Below are 16,816 nucleotides of genomic sequence, written 5' to 3' on the forward strand. Positions count from 1 at the left end.
CACTTAAACATGAAAGCATAATCTAAAATTGCCCGAGCACACACTATAATTTTTCTATAATATTGAAGATGTTCTTTCTGGACTTGGTAATTAATTGGATTCCATGGAGAAATTATTCTATCCTCCTTGATAGCAAATGATACACCCAGGCAGGGGAGGCAAGGCAAAGGACAGCCATCAGCAACCACCCTGCCGCCCAGATGAGAAGCTACAGCTGACCCAGGAGGGCGGCTGGCTGCCAAAAGCACTGTGTTTCCTTCCCCACTGAGTCCTGACTGGAGCACGAAATGGAAGGGCAAAACAGCACCTTCTCCTGCTAAGGATGCACTTAGCTGAGAGCTAGCCGACCCAGGTACCACCAGCCAGATAAGGGCAGGGTGGTGGTGTCTGGCAGGGCTGAGGAACAAGGCCGCCTCCCTAACCTCCCTCTAGCACTCTCCCTGCCTCAGGGCGGGGCTGCGCTGGACACTGACTTACCATCAATCCGGCTCACAAGCTCTTCCAGCATCTTCACTTTCATCTGGATCCCAGGTTGAGCAAAGGTATAGTTGTCCTAAGGGAAAAAAAATAACAACATATATTAAATGCACATAAAATAAAGCAACTTTGAGGCTTCAAATTCAGGTACCCAAAACCCACATAAAAGCCAAGCAGCTGTGGAGGCCACCTGTAATCTCAGCACTTGGGAGAGGGAGACAGGGCATCCCCAGATCAGGCTAGCTAACTAGACTAGCCACAACTGATGAGTTCTGGGTTCAACAAGAAACTATACCTCCAAATAAAGGGGAGTGTGACTGAGGAAGGCAAGCTACATTAACTCCTGACCCCCCACAAATACCACACATGGGTGGACATTAACTCCTGACCCCCACAAATACCACACATGGTTGGACATACATAAAGACATATCACACATGCACACCACCCCTCCAATAACCCAGATACTCCAAAGAGGAAAATGCAGTGAAAAAAAGTTTATAAGGTAAAACCATTTTATAAACAAACCAATTACACACTGCTAGGTTGCCTTACAAGAACCAGACACAAGGCCACACTCTGCACAGCATCAACAGAGCACAGCACCAACAGGTCTCTCCCAGCTGATGTCAGAGAATGCACACGGCTCCCAGGAACGCTTCATGGAACATTTCTATTTGTTAATGTTGGATATTTACATTTAAATTGAACAAACCATCACCCATGTGTCTGGCTCATTGAGCAGAACCACCGGCTGGAATGACCACCTCGCTGGGCACCTGGACAGCCAGCACCCGACCCACCAGGGAGCCAATGAGAAACGGCAAATGTGCTGACAGTGCAGCACTCAAGCACTAGGAATGCAGTCACTGCATGAGAAGTGACATGTGACTCATATGGATTGGAGGCAGGGGTGGGGGGGCAGATTTGGGGAGGGAGCTTTTGTGACAGAGACCTGAAACAGAAGCATAGCTAATACTTAGGAGCTATGTGACACCTACAGTGTGTGGTCTCTCTGGGCATAGGTCTCATCTGTGAGATGAGAATCAGCATCCCACCTTCTTGGACTGTTCCGAGCCTCAGACAGAACAGAAGCCAGCAGTAGAGGGAAAGGCTTTCAGATGCAACATGGGCAAAGCAAATGGCAGCCCTCAAACCTAAGAGAGCACTCAGAAGTAGCTTGGAGCACTGGCAAGAGGGCAGGGAAGGATGCTCATTCCCTCTCAGTCCACAGTGAGCGGGTTCTGCAGCTTCACAGATGGTGGGGCACCCAGTCCACCTGCACTCAAGGACAGCAAGTGTCTGCAGTCAGCAGGCAACAGAGCAGAGTTAGAAACATCAGCCCTTGATCCCCTTCAGAACATGGCAATAGCACTCAGGAAACCTCAGCATCTGATCCTGAAGGGAGAACCTTCCAGGAAGACAGAAAAGGATTAAGGACAAACACTGGCTAGCAGAAGTTCTCAATGCCAAGCTGCCACTGTGGCTCCGTACTAACAAAGCCTACAAGTTATACAGGTGTCTATCTGCAGCTGGAAGACCAAGGCATGCTGGAACATCTCTTCTAGACAAAACTGCATTGAGGGCCTCTAGACTTGCAGCTTACTTGTATGCAAGGGTTAGACAAAGAAGAGTTGTGCCTAGCAACCTCACCAGGGCCAGGCCAGGCCCTCCAGAGAGCTAGAGCAGCAGCAAAGACAGGATCTGGGAACATGGTAGGAACTACCCGGAGCCTTGGAATGACTTCCTACCCAGACTTGGAAGGCTGGATCTCTGACAGGCTTATGCACTCTCATGGAAATCAGCTCTCAGAAGGAGCAACTACTGGGCTTAAAACTTTAGGCCCCAGGGAGCTGTATTCATCCCAAAGAGCCAAGCATCCTGCTAGCTGAGATGGAGCAGAAGCCAGAATCTGGACTAACTAGGTTCTAACATACCTGACCTTAAAAGCCATAGAAAATTTGGTTCTAGCCTACAGCTCTTCAGAGACATTGTCTTCAGATCTGAGTTTGCCATGTATGACTTGAGAGACTTTACTGCTTCAGTTAGTGGGTTGCATGGAGGAATTTATGAACAGTCCCAATGGATAGAAATGAGAGATGACCTAAGGGTGGTTTTCAGCCTCTGGGTCAGAAAGGTCTTACTGACCACTTACTATGTTCTAGTCTGACAAACCTCACTGAGGTTGACAAGCCTCCCTGTACAACTGACTGGGGCTGTAATGGCTACCCCAATAACAGATGAAGAACTCAGGGGTGACACATCTCCTAATCTTCACCCACACCTGGAGTATGCTTTACATGGTGAGAGCTCCACCCCACCCAGGAGACTAATCACTGCTCTATGAGAGGACAGAGGCGCTGTGGGCTCTACTTCTTACCCAGCCCTAGCCTATCAGCACTGGCTGGAGACAGTGTGGATTTAGCCAGTTATTTGGCTTCCACACTAGAAAACATGTCAAGCCCACTATGCAGCAAGAATGACAGCTCTCCTTTGCTTCCATCTGCCACTGTTTTGTTTTATTTCTCAGTTTGTTCAAAGCTCAAAAAGGGAAGCTGATTTTTCACAATCCAAACACTGAGGCAAGAATGACATCATTCTATAAGAGGAAAAAAGAGAAAGAGGAAGGAGGTCCTATTTTGAAAAGACCTTCAAGGCTAATGAGAAGGCCTTGGCATTCCAAAGACAGGAGACAAAAAGAGCAGCATTCGGACTGGTCCAACACTGGATGGGAAAGAAAAGCCCACCTTTAATGGAGGTCAGGGAGGTCCAGCTGGGGACGGCCCTATGTCTATGTCTAGGTTGGCTCTATGGCTTGAAATCTGTCAAGTCCAGATTCCATAGAGCTCTGGTAGCAGCTCTAAAGTCTACACAGAGTGCTCCAAGATGGCAGCAACTAGAGCTGAGGGCTGCAAAGCTGGGATGCAAGAGATGGCACAGCCTGTTGTATATCCCGCTAACTGCCAGCCTACACTAACAAAGATAGACACACCAGGCCAGGGCTCATCTTTAGAGCCACCCTGTTGAATTAATTATCATTCAACAGACAGACAGACAGACAGACAGGCAGACACACACACACACACACACACACACACACACACAAAGAGCTGACATGGAAAATGCCACACTTAGAAATTACCTGTTGTGCCAAAACATGTAATTTGGGGGAATAAAACATATAGTCACAACACAATACAGAAGGGACACAGCACAGAAGGGAAGACCACAGTGGGTGCTGGCCCTGGGGTACAGTATAGGGCCTGTCTGGGAACACTGCTGTGAGGAAGTGAGACCTAGGCTGCATGAAAAAGGTTCTAAGTAAAACTGTAAGTTGAGAGCAGGGCACAGAGGGGCCCCAGGGTCCCTAGAGAGCATGACATATTCAGGAAAGGGGAAGTGTGGGGCAAGGCAAGAGATGGGAGGAGGCCATTCTGAAGGAGTTGCAAGCAGAAGGTGAGAAAGAGGCACAGCTACCCAATGACGTCAGCTAGGGAAAAGGGCAGCAGTCCACTGTCATGGCTACAAGATTTGAATTGGGGAAAGATCCTGATTGTGCCACGTAGAAATAACAGAGTGGGACCACAGATGGGGTGGGCTATCAGCTACAAGACAAGAACCATAATGGAGACAAAATGATGACAGAGCTTCCCACCATGGGCGCAGTCAACCCAAACTGTCCCAACTGCTTCCCACTGACCTGGTCTGACTGGGTTTTTGAACTTGAACGCAGGATTTTACATTTACTCCTATTAATGTGCTCACTTGATTGGTCCGGGCTGGTATTTCAGGCAGCTGAACTCATTCTGAATCGTGATTATGTCATCCATCACATTAGCTGTCCCTCCAAGCTTAGAAGCACTGGTTAAAGCGATACCCCGAATGTCTCCATTACAGCCTCTGAGAAGAGGCGGGAAGGACGAGGACAAGGACAGGCTTGTGGCAAGCCTCTCAGAATGCAGTCAGCACAGACCAGCCACTGAAAACGCATGGCACCTTGCCTAACTCCTTGTTTCCCATCTGCTAGCTCGACTTCCTCCTGCTTCTCACCTATGAAAGACAGGAAGCATGACCCATCACAAGGGCACAGGGTGAGCAACTGCACCTTATGGGACCTAACCACAGCACCTACCCGAGTACATTCCCAACCTCCCTGGTTCCCAGCCTGCTGATCACAGGACAGCCTCTAACACTGAGGTGTCTGAGACACAGCAGGGCAGGAGCCTCGTTCGCTAAGCCACTGTAGAAACATGCCCTAGGCTCATTTTCGGACACCAGGCAAGCAGCACGGCATGACAACACTGTGGGCAGGGTCCAGTGAGACAGTGCAGAGTGCTCAGAACAGCCACCACAGGATAGAGGGTGAAGTAACAGGATGGGCAAAGCCAGTCAGCAAAGGCCACCCTGCCAACCATGTGGCATTCTGGCAAGGACAAAACCATGGGGACCAGGTTTCGATGGAAGGCGAGGTGGGTGAACAGGTGGCACAGGCATATCTGCTAAAGACTAATGGACAGCACATGTTGTTAGGCATCTGCCAAGCCCAGAGTTTACAACATTAATTAAACTATGAGTTTCGGTTGGTCATGACTCATTGACATTACCCTGTCGGTCATGAGTGTGTTACATTAATGCAGGCGTTCTTCAGAACGGGGCAAGTGTGGCTGGTGGGGAGGGAGGAGATTACATGGGAATGCTCCAGGGTTATGTTTTACATGAAGCTGCTCTAAAACAGCCATTAAAAGGAAGTTTGGAAAGAAAGGGGAAAAAAAGATTTTATTACTAGATGCCAGGCAGTGGTGGCACACTCCTTTAATCCTGGCACTTGGGAAGAAGAAGCAGGTAGATCTGTGAGTTCAAGGCCAGCCTGGTTTACAAGGCAGCCAGAGCTATATAGTGGGACCCTGCCAGGGAGGGAGGGAGGGAAGGAGGGAAGGAGAGAAGGAAGGAAGGAAGGCAGGAAGGAAGGAAGGAAGGAAGGAAGGAAGGAAGGAAGGAAGGAAGGAAGGAAGGAAGGAAGAAAGGAAGGACAAAGGGAGGGAAGGAAAGAGGGAAGGAGGAAGAAAAAGAGAAAGGAAGGAAGGAGGGAGGGAGGGAGGGAGGGAGGAAGGGAGGAAGGGAGGGAGGGAGGGAGGAAGGGAGAAAGTAAAAGAAAAAAGGCAAGAAGATGAGCACATTAAATAACACAAGCACAGTCTAGAAAGAGGGGAGAAAAGAGGCCCTAATAAAGGAGATGCAAGTGTTTGGTGTCATCAGACAAGAAGGGCCTCAAGATGGGACCTTGACAAGAAGCAAGCAGAATCATAACAGGAGACCATCTGTGACATACCAATCTGCCAAAACAGCACAGTGGTCCTTGGATGCACAGCTAGCACTAAGAGTCAGGTTATATGGTGAAGTCTAGCAAAGCCAATGAAGAAGACACACCTACTACAGCTGGAAGTCTCAAAATCCTCAGCAGCCCAGGAAAGGCAGACTGGGGCAGCACATCCAGCCATGTGACCTGGCAATGACACAAACTTCACCCACAAAGAGGAGCACACCTTCTCTCTGCTTGGAGTGTGAACCTAGACTTAAGAACTTCAGAGAAGGGCAGCTCTCACCCCTCAACAAAGAAGCTTCTTTTCTCAGCAGACAGAAACAATTTCAAAAGGCTACAACCATCTAAAATGCCCAAAACAACTGACTGTGGTGAGCCCAGTCCCGACGATACATCTACAACACAACTCTACACCCAAGGCTCAGGAACACTGCTGAAGTGGATGTTCAAAGATTGTAAGAGCCAGAGGACCAGGAAAGACTTCTACAAGATCATGTCTTCTATATGACAGTGAAGCTACCCTTGTGGAATCCTAACATTATGGCTCCCTAAACAAGACCCAAATAGTGACAACAACAGGTGACTTGCCAATGTAGATGAGGGAAATCCTATATGGCCCCACCCATGTGAGTTAGCCTTCCCCAAATATCAGCACCCTGACTGGCTAACCAATCCCAAGTGATCAGCCCTAAAAACATATACATATAATACTAAATAAACTATACACACACACACACACACACCAATAATAATAATAAAGAAAGATTAAGAGCTCATAAATTTGAAAAGGGCTGATGGGGTAATATGTGAGGGGACAAAGGGAGAAGAGAGGAAAAATTATGTATATGGATGGATGGATGGATGGATGATGGATGATGGATGGATATTCATATATATGCAGCTACACACACACACACACACACACACACACACACACACACACACACACACACACACACACGGCTCCAGAAATCAAACAATCAATCAATAAATCGGCTGGTTCATTTCCAAAGGTCCCTGGAGCCAATTTGGAAGAGATGCAGGCAGAAATGAGCAGACATTGCAGAGCCTGCTGTACCTGCTGCCCTGGTTATCTCTCCTCCCAGATACTGCTGCTCTCTGTAAAGCAGCTCCTCAAACTAGAAGCATGAAATAGAAAATTTCTGACAAACTCTGGGGTGAATAAGGCTTTGGCACTCACTGGTGACCAAACTTTACGTTCACTCAGCCTGGATAAGCAGATGAACAGTCCACATCCTACCCTGACTGAAACCCTGACCCAAAGTACTATGAACACAAACAGCAAAGGAGAGCAATTTGATGTATAGAAAGAATGAACAATAATCTTTGTCAGCTATAAAACATGTTTTTATCCAGCTGTCATCATACAGTAAAAAAAAAATATCAAGAGCAATATACTATGTAAAGCAATATTGAAAACCTCCAGTTAAGCTGGGCAGTGGTGCACATGCCTTTAATCTCAGCAGTTGGGAGGAATATGCAGGCAGATCTCTGTGAGCTCAAAGGTGCCTGATCTACGAAGTAACTTCCAGGACAGTTAGTGCTGCTACACAGAGAAACACTATGGAGGAAGAGGGAAAGAAAAGGAAAGAAAGGAAAAGAAAAGAAAAGGAAAGAAAAAAGAAAAAGCAAGTCCCCAACCAAAAGTAAACTTAACATATGAACAACAACAAAAACCCACACAATGAAAACTATAAAATATTGATAAAGTTTAAATTTAAAAACTATACCATGTTCATGAACTCTATGTTACAAATATCAACTTTAAGAAAACACACCTAATAGCTTCACAACTGCCCCACTGAAAATCCTATCAGACTTGTTTTGCTTTTAAGAAAATAGCAGATTAACAATAAACTACTTACAAAGAACCAAACATCTTCAAGACAATTTCTTTAAGGAGCAAAGTTGAAGAAATACTTCAGTATTTACAAAAGGAAGGGTTGCATAATGAAGGCCCAGCAGTCCGGCAATAGACAAGAACCAAATCCAGAAACAGACCCTTAGGCAGTTAAAATTCAGAAGACATGCTGAAGCAATCTAATACAGAAGAGGAATAAAACTGTCCTCAACAAATGGCACTGTAGTCACTACACAATCTACACAGAAACAACCCCCACCTCCTCTCATAGCATATGCAAGAGCTAGGCTGCAGAGCCACAAGGAAATAATGAGGTGTGGTGGCTAGGGTTAGCTAACTTGACAGAATCTAGGATCATCTTCAAGATGGTCCTCTGGGCACCTGTGAGGACTATCTAAGGGAAGGTTGGCCTCTCACAATGTCTATGAGGTACTAATGATGCTGATCTGTGAGGGCCCGCCTTAACTACGGGCGAACCCAAACCCTGGGCAGGGGATCTTATCTATATATAACAGGCAAAGCAAGCTGAGTGTGAATGAATGCACTGTCACTCTCTGCTTTCTAACTGTGAATGTAAGGTGACCTGCCAACTCATGTTCCTGCAGCTAGGATGTCCCCACTGTGATTGACTGTGAACCAGAATAAGCCCTTCCTCCTTCATGTTGCTTTCACTGAGACATTTTCTCACAGCAATTGGAAAAGAAACTACTACTTCTAGGGCCTCTAGAAAAGAAACATAAGGCATCCTGTGAGTTTTAGTCATGGCACAGAAAATGATACACACCCTGAAATTATTCTATCAAAACTAAGAGATTTCTGTTCATTAGAAGGCACTGTCTGAAAAATAAGCCGAGATGCCATGGTGGGGAGAAAGTGTCTCCAGATATATGTCATGACAAAGGATTATGATGAATAAGTATAACGTGGAAGAAAGCATTCCATGTTAGATGGGCAGGAAACATGCACAGCTGGTGAGTACCCCACATGGTACTCTGTGAACCTAGTGTGGTATGCTCAGTTTTGTGTGGAAAGGTTTGGCTTTTTCTTTAAAAAAAAAAAAAAAAAAAAAAAAAAAAAAAAAACAAACCTGACCTTCCTTCCACACTGAGACCCAGTCACTCCTAGTCAGGATTCAAGAGAAGTGGGAATGTTAGTAAGAAGGCATGTGCTGAGCATTCACAGGAACTTCAGAGGAGCCAGCATGGAGACACCCTGGCTTCTCTCAGCAGGAGGTCAGCTGACTGACATATTCAGGCAATGGAGAGCTTGGTGATTTAAAAGGATACCCCTTTTGTTTAAGCAAGAATGTGGATGTTTTATCTTTTTCAACACCATTTTAAATTATTGTTCTTTTATTTCATTTGTAACTTATTTACAGTTCATTCTTAATGAATCTTAATAGCCCAGTTACAGAATGATTTTGTCACTTTAATACACCTTAATTTTATTGACCAAGACTCTAAAATCACACTTCTGACTCTTCAAGACACAGATCCAGCATCCGCAGGTATCCGAGTGAGGTCCAAGTGAGGTCCATGTTCCCGTCTATAAGCTGCATGTGCTCCGCCCACTCACTCCCCAGTCAGTAGGATTTCCTCTAGGCTTTTCTTCTCACTGTCCACAAAGGCCAGGGCAGAGTCCCGTGTCTAAGCACAGTGGTCCTCCCTTGCTCTCCTTCCTTTGAACCGAGTAAGCAGGAGTTAGCCCCTGGGACACAGTCTGAAGTCCCAGCCATCTGAGCTCATTCCCGAGGGTCACCACAGCTCTACTTGAAGGTCACCTCCTGTGTCAGGTCAATGCCCACTCCAGGCACCAGCCTTCTCTGGTGGCCTTCTCACTGGCAAGTTCCAGGAAAATGGAGCCACTTTCCCTCCCATTCCTATTCTGCCAGGGCCACCAACCAGTTCTCAGATTGAATAATTCTTCCCCAAGGAAAAGGAAATGTAAATGACTAATTATAAAAGGCAACGGTTCTTTTCTCCTCAAAGAAGCTGTCCTGCTAAGTAATGAGTCTAAGAGTAATAGTGTGACTTCAGGGTAGGCAAGCACGGAGCCGTAATTCAGCAGTAATGGCCAGCCGACAAGCCCAGGCCTGAGTGCTGTTAGGGAAATGAACAGACTGGCTAGAACGCAAGAATAATCCCCGAGGAGCCAGAGAAGGGCACTGGCAGCCCGGAACTCCTAACTACCCAGACCTTGGACTCCATGACAGCAAAGGGCTGAGACTCCACAGGGGTCAATCCCCGGCCTGTACCCCCAGAGCACTAATATTCAAAGCAGCTTCATCAGGCCTAAAGCCAGCTACCTGTCTTCATGCAATCCTTTGTTAAGAACTATCCAACCAGCAGAATCTGTTCGTACATATTCCCACAGTCTGCACCAGAAGTCATCCCCCAGAGGAAGCAATAAATACCAAAAGCAGCTTTAACAGTTAACCTGTGTGTCAGAAACAGAGCTGAGGCAGGAGGATCACAAGACCAAGGTTAGCATGGGCTATACAGAAAGACCTGTTTGAAAAGAAAAGTAGAAAACTGTAGAACAAATGAAAAAACTAGGCCAAGCATGTTCTTTTTAAACTCTACACCTCTTGCTGGCCTGTAAGTGTACTTGGGGTCAGAAAGAACTGTCCCTACATAGGCTTCAAACACCTGTCTACTGCACCAGCCAGCAGGAGACCTGAAAGGCCTCACTTCACATCCTAGATGGCCACAGAGAGTCAAGCCACAGAAACTCATGTGCAGTTGACTGCAAACTGGGCCTGTGTGACCAAGAGAACAAGGCACCCAGAAGATACTCAGAGATGCCTGAAGACCAGGGGAAGGAAGGGAACAACACAAGAACAATGCTGTTTCTCCACCTTAAACTTGCTGGAATTTCACGGGGGACCTACTGTCTGCACTAGGGAAGAAACCCAGGAACTCTGTCCCATCACTGATGACTGCATCAAGCTTTAAAAGCTGGGTCAGAGGAGGCATGAGACTAGATGGCAGCTACTGGGTCTGAATACCAGAGCTAGCAAGTGCTTCACCACCAAGCACTTTCCTTTCAACCTCATTGCACCAGAGTCACAGGCAGAGTCTCCTGGGTGCAAGTGTCTGCTGACTGCAAGCTCAAACTCTTTCCACAGTGCTCCTCCAGGGTTGGGGCTAAGATCACACCAGGCACTGAGATCTACTGCCTCAACACAAAGGTGTAGCCCAAGCTGGCCTCAAACTCATGACTCTCCGGGTCCCTGCCTCATCAGCATTTCCTACTAGGACGGGCCACACCAACCTGAACAATATGGGGGGAGGGGTCCACACAGAGGGCCTGAACACGGTTACTCTAAGGCTGTGGAGCACTCCTCAGGCTGTGAGCCATACAGTCCCTCAGCAGCTCCTAGGGTGGCCATTCTCACATACATCCCATGTGAACTACAAGACTAAGTTTGCTCTCTGGCTACCTCAGGACTCAAGGTGTCCCCTGGACAAACCTAAGACTGTGCAATACAAATGTTCCTCATCTTAGAAACCCTTCGAGATTTTCTAGCTCACATTAATTAGGCACAGCAATGGGTTTGGTCATATATTCATACACCTCATTATCCCACCCTCCCACTTCTTACATGCCCTTCTTCCTTATACTTTCATGGTTTGGGGTTTTGTTTATTTTGAGACAAATTCTCACTAGATAGCCTGGCTGGCCTGGAACTTACTATGTAGCTGGACTCTCACTAGATAGCCAGGCTGGACTTGAACTCTGCTTTCTAAGTGCAGATATTAAAAGTGTTATGTCACCATGTCCAACTTCCATGTTCTCTTTTTTATTTTAATATGGGTGTTACCCACAAGGGCCAAAGAAAGGTCATGGGATCCCCTAGAGCTGGAGTTACAGGTGGCTGTGAACTACCTGAGTGATCATCTGGAAAGTCTTTAATCAGGGAGCCATAGCTCTAACCCCACATGAGTTCTTATCCTTCTGCCCTGACTCCTGAGTGCCAGCTGAGCAGTAGCCAGACTAAAAGGGCCAAAATTTTGATATGCCACAATCTAGCTGGGAGGTACCAAGGCTAGGACGTGCTAGGACAATGGCATTAATGGCTGCACTTCCCCCACCCTTTCTTTCCTTCTGGGGCATTGTGTTTGTCTTGACTACCTCCCACAGTGTACAGCTGGTTCTTGGTTTTCAATCCAGTCTACTTCAGCAGTGTTTTTTCTTCACAGGGTCAAGCATATCTTCCTGCTTTCTCCAGCCTCTGCTGATTCCGGGACTGTTTGTCACCTAACTCCAGTTCCAGCTCCTGTCACCACCTACCCTCTCTCTGCACATCCCTCAAGTCTCTGTTCTACACCTCCCACCTCACATCTACTCGCCAACCCCACCCCTGCCTCTCTCTCTCTCAGATCCATTTTCATTCATTGACTCTAAGCAACAAAGGGTCAATATGCCAAGGCTAAAGTGAGTGTGGTGCTCACGTTGTAATAAAGCAAAAGCCCAAACTTCTCAGCCATCATCTTCCCACTGTCATCTTCCCTCCAGCCATTCCCTCTGTCTTAGTTTGCTCTGCCTCTCATCTCCTCAGAACCTCTGCTGTGTCTACTGGGTTGCAGAATGTAATGACTGAAATTCTAGCTGCCAGAAGTTACAGTTAGTTTGATCAACATCTTCAGAGTTGTATTCTTGGTTGCAAACTGTGCCTCCGCCCTTCACATTTTTAATTTAACATTTTATTTAAACCTAGGCATACCATACCCCTTTTGGTCAATGTACTAGGGCGCCCATCCCTGCCAACAGTGATACTGGAGCTTCCTACCACACAAGCTCACTACTTGCTCTCTTGCTGGGAGCATTTCCTAAGGCCCTGGTGTACAGAGAAAAATAGAGTTCTTACTCTAAAACCAGGAGCATGCTTGGCAAGGCCAGTAATGGCTTGGGGATAGAGTCTTGGGGGACCTGCAACTTCAGATCCTGAAACTCAGCTCTTATCCCCTAAAAGACTGTAGTTGTCAGTCCCAAGGTTGCTGTGTACTTAGTCTATAAAGAACTTGAGATATCCTGTGTTCTCCTTGTGCAACATTGCTTGATTAGCTTCCTGCTGACTTCAGACCATTGTATGATAGCTTCCTACTGATTCAGTCCCATTTCCCCCTGCAAAGAGTGTATAGGATGTTGTGCTTCATAGCAAGCATGCTTGGAATGAGCCATCACCCCGTGTAAGATCATCTGATCACAAACTTTCCTAGCTTTATTTTCTCATTCCCTGCTCCTCTCTGCCAGGACTCTGGTCCAGATCCTGTACTTTCTCTGGGGCTTCTTAGTGATACTGCCATGTGCCTGGATTAGGAAAACATGAGTCTCATTCAGAAGCCTTCAATGACCAGCCAGCCAACTCTTGGGGTCTCTGAGACCCCTTCAAGTTGTCTGTTAGAACAAAGCTGCTTTTACAAAAATACAGGGACACAAAAGACCTTCTTCGCTGTGCTGACATTTGTACTGAAACACACATCACAGTGAGTAGACACCAGCATATGAGCAAGAACCTAGGCAGTACCACCAAGCCTTGCTTGTGGCCAGTGAATTCCTAAAGCTCTGTGAATTCAATCAAAAGTCAGCCTCACTGAAGAGCACCCATCCTGAAGTAGGAATCTAACTGCTACAATAAAATTAAAGCTAACTGGGTGGTGGTTGCTCGCACTTTTAATGTGAGCACATAAGAGGCAGACAGACGACTCTATCAGTTCAAGGCTGTACTGGTCTACAGAGAGTTCCAGGACAACCAAGGCTACACAGAAAGACCTTGTCTCAAAAAAGACTTTTTAAATTAATTAATTAAGTGTAATTTTCCTACTGAAAGTACTCAAGCTCTGTCTGGAAGAAGCACCTCTTCCAACATTTTGAGGCAGGATGGAGAGCAAAAAATGCCTTGTATACAGAGACAGTTAAGCTGTCTCCAGAAAAGCTCCACGCAGCTACTATAGCTGTGAACTAAACAGGACACCCTCTTCACTTTCACAGACAATGCAAATATGGGACCTTACCAGATATTTCCCCCAAAATGAACAGTTCCTCTATGACTTCAGATAACAGATAGCGGCTATTACCAATAGTAACATTTGAACTTCCAAGGAAAGAATTTGAGTGTTAGAAGATTATGGCTCACTACTCTGAGGAAGAAACAGTGCGAAGGAATGTGACTGCTGACTGTTTAATGACATGGTGAGCCTGTGCATGGAAACACATGGGCCTGAGCAGCTCTGCTCTGCACACCCTGCCACCCAGATCTCCCAGGGCGGGGCCAGCTCTTCTCTTACATCACACTTCCAGGGCAGGAAAACCTAAGCCACAGTACATCTGTAGACTCTCCTCAAATGTACTGGCTGGCTATTAGCAGGCCAGCACACTTCCTTTCTGGAGGACTGTCCTTGCTGCTGACAAGCCACCAAAGCAAGTCACATGTGTTCTGCACATGGTCCTTGCCAGGCAGCTGCAGTGACAACAGTTTTCCCAAAATCTGCTCTCCTCCTGGGCCAGCATTCCTGGCCAGTTCTCTCTGTTCATGCCTATTGCTCTCCTGTCTCTCACCTAGCCCCACTGGACTTCAGGTCTGGACTACAAGAGCAGTGCTGATCAGATCTACCACAGTGACCCTCAGCATCTGCACAGGCATGCTCACCATACTCTGAAGGAATTAACAGCTAGCAGATCAATTATAATAACTTAGTGGGCACAGAATCTCCAACTGAGGCCCACATTGAAACAAACATAGCTGCAGCTGCCCAGAGTGTCCAAAACAAAAACAAGACAGATGTGGTTTATATCCTTCAGAACTAAGGTTCTTAACCTGTGCTCCTAAACCTCTTTGTCAAACCTCTATCTCCAAAACTATTTACATTAATGATTTATAGCAAAATCACAGTTATGAAATAGCAAGAAAAATAATTTTGTAGTTGGGGATCAATACAACATGGGAAGTATATTAAAGGGTCACAGCATTAGGAAGTTGAGAACCACTGCTTTAGAACCTGCCTGCAAAACAACTTATTCTATCTACTTCCGCAAAGTAGAAGCCACAGGAGCTATGGAGGTCCAAATGTGGGCTCCTTCATAGGCTGTGTAACCTGGGACAGTGGCCTTTCTCTCTGAGTATCCACCTGGTGTACAGGTAGGGCCTTGGATCTATATTATACAAGGCATACTGCCCACATGCAGAAGATATACCTAACTCCCATTTTCATCCCTGAGGGCACTGCCTACTAGCCACAAAGCTGGTGACCCTAGTTTGGTCCATAGTTTGGAATCATGACTCCATGGAAGCCCCTCAGGAAGTGGTATAGATGGCCAACACACTTTGACAAGTCAACCTAGCCTTATAGAAGAACTAGAGACACAGGTAAAGACCAGAGAGGAGAATCAGCATTCAACAAAACAAGACTATTTTCTGAGGGTTTTCAACCTAGACCATGCCACAAGGAAATGGATATTCAGGGAAGAACACTCCAACAGAACAAAAATAAAAGAGAGGTGTGAACAGGAGTAGAGAATGGGCTAGGAAACAAGCCACCACTGGTAAAGGATAGGGCCATGCAGGCCCTTGGGGGAATAGGCTGCTGGTCACTCAAGCCTGTATTTTAACCACGCTCATGCCCTCACAGGCTAAACTCAAACAAAATTGGCTCTTGCATGGAAGAGCCCTGAAATCTCTAGGCTCTTGGGGTTTCCTGAGCCACAAGAATCCAGCCAAGCTCCCAAATCCCAAATGGTGGGACTGAGGGCCTTCAACTTGGGCTCACAGGAGGCTCCCGTGAAATCAATCCTTGTCATGTGAGGGAAAGACGGATAGTTCCCACTGAGCTGTGAGCGCGCTATAAACATAGGTACCAGAGAACTGTGGTGCCTTCTGCTTGTCAGCCCTGTCAATAAACCACTTTGCCAGACAACAAAGCTCAGGTGAAAAATGAAAGGCCAACATTGATTCTGTTGTATAGCGATCTTATTTACAAACAGAAGCCAGATAATCTTGTATTGAAATGGCACAAGTCCCATCATTCACAATCAAAGAAGCGACAATGATAATTTATAAACTTTTATATTACAGTTCAATCCCTTCCCTAACAGGGGAAGGCCTAAAGGTCCTGAAGAAGAAATAAATATGAAACAATTAAGAAGGAGGGACGTGATAAATTGATGCTTAGGCCCAAACAAGTCTCTAGTGGGCACATTTGTCTTTACAAGAAACTAAACAAGTCAAGGGCCATCTGCATCAAGAGCAGAGAAGAGGTTTCTGCTCCTCGTTTACACAGGAGATACTAATTTCTCCCTGTTAGCCTCAGGTATGAAAAGCAATGCAAACCCAAGTCTCCTTAACATACCACTTTGCTGATCCACTCAGATTAAGCCTCAGGGTCTAAGCCATACAGTTTCTGAAGCATTGCTTGACCTTCAGGTCCAATAGCTGAGTTGAGACGCCTACTTAGAAAGTGTCCCAGCTGGTTTCCTGATGCCCTGAGGGCTAAGACTCTCCCTTGGCTGGCAAGACACAGGTCATGGCTTTTTTCTGTCCATGGCTCCTGCCAAGTGGCTCCCAGAAAAAACCTTGGAAATCCCTCCCCCTCCTCTGTTGGTAAAACTCCCTGTGCTCCTTCAGCATCTCTTTCAGCCACACTTGATCCCGGGAGCCTGCACTTGCCACCTCCATGCTCAGTAAGACACATCTGTGCCCCAGTCCAGAGTGTGGTCCTCCAGGCTCCCTCTCAAGAGTAGAACACAAAGCCAGGTACGAAGCAGGTGCTCAGAAAAGGTATTCTGGGCCAAAACAAACCAAAAATGTTCCGCAGGGCATTTAAGGGCTGATTTGCCTACTTCAGCCACTGCCAAACAAGATATCCAGCTGCTGTGCCCATTCTTAAGTCACAAGCTAATGAGATATATCCTAGACACTGTTCAGGTTTCAACACATACAAATACTGTTTACATAAAACCAAGATATTATGGAGCTTTTCTGTGAACATCACAGCCCCTAACCCTAACTTCCATATGGAGATCAACAATGTCCCCATCATGATGACCAGTTCCTCAGGACTATAAAAGCTAGTCTCCTCATGAATCAGGCGGTGGGAGTGATGCCTGCATACAGGGCCATGCTACCAAAGCCACAGAGC

The 16,816-nt window shown here is 46.5% G+C and overlaps 1 protein-coding gene across 1 annotated transcript in view; it reads right to left on the bottom strand.

Moving 5' to 3' along the window:
• The window catches only part of TBC1D22A (TBC1 domain family member 22A), a 269,910-nt gene that overhangs the window by 122,473 nt on the left and 130,621 nt on the right, over window positions 1–16,816 (bottom strand). The window contains exon 10 of the mRNA XM_080938816.1: window positions 478–553. Coding sequence (XP_080794942.1) covers window positions 478–553 — 76 coding nt within the window. The remainder of the gene's footprint in view (window positions 1–477; window positions 554–16,816) is intronic.

The sequence above is a fragment of the Micromys minutus genome (assembly GCF_963924665.1).
Source record: "Micromys minutus genome assembly, chromosome: 27".
Taxonomy (NCBI): domain Eukaryota; kingdom Metazoa; phylum Chordata; class Mammalia; order Rodentia; family Muridae; genus Micromys; species Micromys minutus.